Source organism: Apaloderma vittatum, unplaced genomic scaffold (assembly GCF_000703405.1).
Source record: "Apaloderma vittatum isolate BGI_N311 unplaced genomic scaffold, ASM70340v1 scaffold31849, whole genome shotgun sequence".
Lineage (NCBI taxonomy): Eukaryota > Metazoa > Chordata > Aves > Trogoniformes > Trogonidae > Apaloderma > Apaloderma vittatum.
The window spans coordinates 3,576-9,300 of NW_009736343.1; the positions used below are offsets into that span (position 1 = coordinate 3,576).

Sequence of the window (5,725 nt, forward strand, 5' to 3'; positions counted from 1 at the left end):
CTCCCCTGCTCTGGTTTTCTCCGAAACCAGTGTGCAGCCCTGGGAGGTGATGTGGAGCCTCTGCCGGACCATAAGGGAGAGGACCGTGCCCTGTTCCCAGGGTGCTGCCGTGTCAGGGCACAGGCTGGTCACGGATTCACCCACCTGATGTAAAAGATCAGGAATTTCTCTTGCTCCAGGCTGCCTTTCACAACGGTGTCCGTGTATCCCTTCCCGCAGCCTGTGTGAGAAAACATCACAATCTACTCGGGGAGCCCTGGTACCGCAGTTGCCACCTGTCCTACCTCAGTGCCACCACAGGTAGGGGCAGAGGGGATGGTGACTGGTTGTGGCAGGGATCCAGGCTGGGACAGGGTGGGGGAGCAGGCAGTTCTTCTTCTTTTGTGACCTCTAAGCTACTGGAGATCAGCAAAGAACAAGAGCTCTGGGTAACCTTCAGGCCCAGAGCTTGGAAATGGTGTTCATAAATTCGCCGTGGCAGCCAGTCCAAAACTTGAGCTGCTGCAGGTAAACGCTGCGACTGCTGTGTGTTTCCAGGCTCCAGACCCAGCTGGTGGATGAGCAGATGGGCTAGGAAGCGGTTTGACTGTTCCCGTCTCTCTGTCCCCCTCCTACCTGCGTAGCGAATGCTTTTCCCAAACATCGTGGTCCAGAAGAAGGGAACAGTGTGCAACTCCTCGCCTTTCTTCAGCATGTTTAAGGCAGCAATGTGACCTGGGATGAACCAGCAGAGGGAATATTTTTCTTGTAGGTCCTCAAAGAAGTGCCCCCTGACTGTTGTTACCCTGCTGTCCCTTCTGCGCTGTCTCACCGTGGGCCTCAGCCACCTGTTGGTGATGGATGCTGGACCGGTCCCCATTGAGCAGCGCTACGGGAAAGGAGGCCACATCCCCCGCAGCAAAGACATTTGGCATGTTGGTTTTCATGCACTAATGGGACAAAAACCAATCAGTGGAGCGATGAGAGGGAAGGGATTAGGAATACTCAGCTGGCACTTACCAAATCCACCAGGATGGCACCGCTGTTGTCTCTGGCGATGGAGGTGTCCTTCAGAAATGCTGAGTTGGGGACTGCCCCTGCAGGGAAAGGAGCAAGGACGAATGCAGCAAAGCTCTGCCAAGGCAGGCAGGAAGCTCGGCCTTAGTGCTACAGCAAGCACGTGCCAGTTCAGCCTGCCTGGAGCAGAGCAGCTCTCAGCGGTGACCGGTGCTTGGGCTGGTGCTGAGCTAATCAGGGGCAGTAAAACCAGGGCCCAGAACAAGGCACACTGATAACACAGCAGTGACCTACGGAGCTCAGCAAGTCATATTGAGAGCGTAAGGAGCTCCTTTCCCTCTGCCAAGTGTTTGCTCGTGGGCTGCTGACTTTCTCCAGGTGTTAAGGGCCAAGAGGAAGGGCTGGCTGATAGCTGAGTGGGAAAGATACTGTAGGAAATGGTGTCCTGGGAATGAACTGTGATGCTTTGGGCTTGCTGGCTGTTGTCCCCCTTCCCAAAGCTGTTCCCGTTCCCAACTGCGGTCTCTTACCTATCCCCACCACTACCACATCTGCAGGTAGTCTCTCTCCACTGGCAAGAACAGCCTCTGTGACCTAGGAAGGAAGCAAGAATCATTAACAAAGGGTTAAAACCTCTGTCCTAATTCCTGCAGCCTCCCTGCTGCCTCATTCTTTGCTGTCTTTTTTCTTCCCCAGGTTCAGATCACCTTGTCCAACTAATGTTGCTACGAATGCAAGAGAAAAATCACACTGTTGTCGCTGAGATACAAGTACATACCGGTGACCTTTGAGCCTTGAGTTGTGCTCAGTGAAAAGAAATGTGAGGATCTAAACATGTGTGAGAGGGAAGCCTAGATGTAGGCAATGGGTTATACCTCAATTTGGGTTTTTTTCCCCCTAAATTTAGCCATTCAGGGATCACAGTGTCATGACTGACCTTCCCATCCTCTCCTTTCAGCTCGCAGAGTTCTGTTTTCATGTAAAACTTCACCCCTTCATTTTGCAGCATCTGAAAAGGAAGAGGAAGCTTGTTTGAGTATTCGCTAGGAAATTCCAGGCTATCCTGCTGTAAAAACAGCTGTACCCAGCCAAAACCCAGGCAGGCAGCTTAGCTGCTGCTCCGGGGCTGCAGAGAGGTGTCATTTGTATCCTTGGCCAGTGCAAGGCATCTGGAAGTTCTGCTGTCCCGGTCAGGACTGGTGCGTGAGGTGGGTCTAGGATGAAGCTGAGCTGGGCAGCGTGTGTGAGGGAGGTTCGGTGAGCTGAATGCCAGAAAGGTGGCTGGGTGCGCAGGGTTATGACTCAGCACAGGGGCTGGATTTCCTGGGCTGATGCAGGTCGCAGGGCTGCTTGGATAGCGTGTGTTCTCCGTCCTAGACATCAGCACCAGGTTTTCCTAACCTTCATGGCGACACCTCCGACCTGAGGACCCAGTGCGCTCTGGAAAGGGAACTCCTTCTTCTCCACCACAGAGATGGCACCCGCCTTGTCTGACAGGAAGGCAGCGATCTCCATTCCTGCAAGGGAAGGGCATGCCCAAGGTAAGCCTGCTGCAAGCATGAACCCGCACCTTCCTTCTTGGAAATCTTTTCCCCTTCCAGGTGGGGATAACAAATCCGATGTATTGCCAGCACTTAATTGCTCTTCTATGTATTTCTGGGCTGAGGTATTTAGCTCCCCCCCTTCTTTGTTCTCATACACTATGGACCTGGATATTCAGAAATGCAAAGAACAGCTCCTGGTTGTGTACAAATTAGCTCCCTTTCTGTGCCTTACTCCGTCACTTTCCCAGTGCTTCTGGGGAGTCCAACTCCTCTGAAGGACAGCGAAGGCACCTTTCCCTCTGTGCATGTCCAGGAACTGTTAATAGCTCTCAAAGTTTCTGGCTATCAGAGGAAAACAAGCTGGGTAACACGTATCCCCACTAGCTATAGGGCTCTCGGAGGAACACAGCCAAGTAGTGATTGAACATTCCTTCCCTGAGGGCCTCTAGTTAATCTGCACACACACCAGAAGGGGATTTCAGAGCTATCACTAATGACTTGATACGCACTCCAGCCTGGTACCTACGAATGACGCTCCTATGATCACCAGAGTCTTCCCAGTTGCCAGCTCTAAGATCTTGTTAGAGTCTTCTGGAGTTTGGAGAACGCACACATTTTGCAGGTCTGCACCTGGGACTTTGATGGGGCTGGAGCTGAAACAGAGAATCCAGGTACATCTCACGATCAGAAATGAAACAGAAGGAATGAGGGGGAGCACAGACCCGTGCAATCTCTTGGCTGTGGCATCCCATCCTGTCCTTTTATCTCATCTCCTACTGCCTCCCTCTGACACACTTCTAGAAGAACTCCACACCCCAGTGTTGACCCATCTCCCACCTAAGATTTCATGTGTGGCCAATGCTTTGTGCACTCACTGGCTGCCTGTTGCAATGAGCAACTGATTGTACTTCTGGAAGGACCCATCCATGAAGTGAACCTTCTGCTTCTGGAAATCCACTGTCACTGCCTGCAGGAGAAAGGAGACAAGGATCAAACAGGTACCCATGGTGTCCTGCCACATCAATCCATTCTGCTTGCGTGTGTCTGCATGCTCTATTTCTGAACACCCGGGTGAGATGAGGAATGTCAGGGTCCTCTCTCTCACTTTCTACAGGTCTTAGGCTTTGAGAGCATTAGGTATGGCAATGCCAAATCTAGGTTCCTCCGCGGGGCGTGCAGAAGGCTGGTTTCGACAGTCACCCTCTTTTGCGTGTGGTGGGCACATTTGCCCGTGGCTGGCACGGGTCAGTGTTACACCCAAGGCGTGCACAACGTCCCTAGCACTGGCCTTGGGATGCTATCCCAGAAGATAATGCATGTGCTTAGGCAGAGCCCTAATTTCTATAAATGTAGCACTACACCCACAGGTCATGGCAGGAACAGGACCACCCACTGAGGACTGGGCTGAGCTCCTCTTGTACCTCTTTCTCTGTCCAGAGCTCTATGTCTTGAGCAGCAAGGAATTCGGGTTTCCTCAGGTAGATGTCCTCTGGTTTCAAGTCCATTTCCTGGAAACAAAACAGAAATATATCATAAAGCACTTCTTACAGACAGCAATACACTTGCAGCGTTTACTGGGAAATAAGTTTGCCTAAGAGTAAGTTTTGCATTAGTAAATCACAGCTCCACATACTGCCTCATCCTCATCATCATCTTGTACTTCCTCAGAAAGACACATCAACTCACACTCTGGTGGGAAGAACTCCACGAAAGGAGATAAAATTTACGGTGGACTCTGATCAAAGAGTTTCTGTGAGGAAGAAGTCAGATGTTAGTAGGAAATCACACCCTTTTTCTTTGTGGGTGCCCTCAGCACTCCTGCTTTGCCAGAACTCAATTTGCTCTCTCAATTGCTCAGTCTGGTCCTGCTGGTGGCCCTAATTCACACGTGGTACCCAGGCATGCTCCTGCCCTTCTCACATACGAACCTTGCTCAGTTTGGACTTGTCAAATGGAACATGATTCTCTTTGGTGGCCATGATGATCCTGCCAGTAAAACCCTCTTGGCGAAGTGTCTCAGCACACACCAGGGCAGCCACACCTACAAGAGACGCTCCTCTCAGCCCTCTCACACATCATGATGGAGTAGGAGGAATAAGGCAAGTCCTCCCTTCCCCTGGGGAAGAGAGCGGCAGCTCACAGCATACGTGGAGCGGGCACAGATCTCTTCACTGACCTCCCCCCAGAAGCAGCATCGTGTTCCGGTTAAGGCGGCATCGCTTGCTTGTGTGCTTCACCCTCACGCTGCTTTCAAGATCCTAGAAGAAAATAAGAAATGCTGAAATGGTAGCTAGCCCAAGGTGCTGCTTGTGCTTAGTGACAGCAGGTAAGGTAAGGTCAGTACCTTCTTTTTTGCAGTAACAAACACCTTTCCTTCTTCCACTGTTACCTAAAAGGGTGAAAGGAGAGTGTGTTTAGGGGCTGCATGTGTGAGGTTGTGGTAGGAGCTTTCCTGGGAGGTTCTGGTCCAGTGGGCCATCTGCTTCTGATACACCACGAGTGACTTGTAGGGATCTTGGATGTCAAATGATGATGAGGATGGGCTCTTCTCCTCACCCCAAGAAGAAACACGCTTGGGAAGAGGTGAAAAAGAGCTGGGCTGGGTGTGAGGGGTACCAGGATGTATAGTGTCACCTTTGACTGAAAGAAGGTTTAGGACAGGGAGTTACTTGATCCCAAGATGTCATCCCATGTCTTGTAGCTTTGTGTGACCTGGACAACGGAGCTGTGGCCAGGGCAGGGCTCTGTGGGTTGGTGTCAGAGACACGGAGCTTGTGAGTGACCGTACGCAAGTGTTACGGAGGACATGGCCCCAAGAGGTCACCTTAAAGCAGGGAAGACAGTCCAGGGAAGGGTATTCCTCAATGTCCCCGTTTTTGATGTTAAAGCAGGCGCCGTGCCAGGGGCAGCGCAGCCTCTGCCCTCTCAAGACTCCTGCAACAGAAAAGTCCCCACAACTGAGTGGTGAGAGCTGACCCCCCGACACGGCTTCTGCCTCTGCCCAGGGCCAAGGTTACCTTTGCTGAGCGGGGCACCGTAGTGGGGGCACTTGCTGCCCAGGGCGCTGAACTCCAGCTTGTTCCTCAGCAGCAGCACCGGGTAGCCGGCCACCATCACGTCACGGAGCCTGCGAGAGAGCTGGAGAAGTGGGTGCCCAGGGGAGCCTCAACCACCAGCATGGCGGC

At 52.2% G+C, this 5,725-nt stretch overlaps 1 protein-coding gene across 1 annotated transcript in view; it reads right to left on the minus strand.

Moving 5' to 3' along the window:
- Positions 1–5,667, minus strand: part of LOC104279604 (apoptosis-inducing factor 3-like) — a gene marked incomplete at its 5' end in the record, with an annotated part of 6,251 nt that extends 584 nt beyond the window's left edge. Inside the window, 15 exons of the mRNA XM_009876943.1 lie at positions 145–220; positions 616–714; positions 812–929; positions 1,000–1,076; positions 1,527–1,590; positions 1,934–2,005; positions 2,398–2,513; positions 3,063–3,193; positions 3,416–3,507; positions 3,962–4,048; positions 4,469–4,581; positions 4,717–4,798; positions 4,885–4,929; positions 5,365–5,474; positions 5,558–5,667. Of these exons, the coding sequence (XP_009875245.1) occupies positions 145–220; positions 616–714; positions 812–929; positions 1,000–1,076; positions 1,527–1,590; positions 1,934–2,005; positions 2,398–2,513; positions 3,063–3,193; positions 3,416–3,507; positions 3,962–4,048; positions 4,469–4,581; positions 4,717–4,798; positions 4,885–4,929; positions 5,365–5,474; positions 5,558–5,667 (1,392 nt within the window). The remainder of the gene's footprint in view (positions 1–144; positions 221–615; positions 715–811; positions 930–999; positions 1,077–1,526; positions 1,591–1,933; positions 2,006–2,397; positions 2,514–3,062; positions 3,194–3,415; positions 3,508–3,961; positions 4,049–4,468; positions 4,582–4,716; positions 4,799–4,884; positions 4,930–5,364; positions 5,475–5,557) is intronic.
- Between the last annotated feature and the right edge of the window lie 58 nt (positions 5,668–5,725).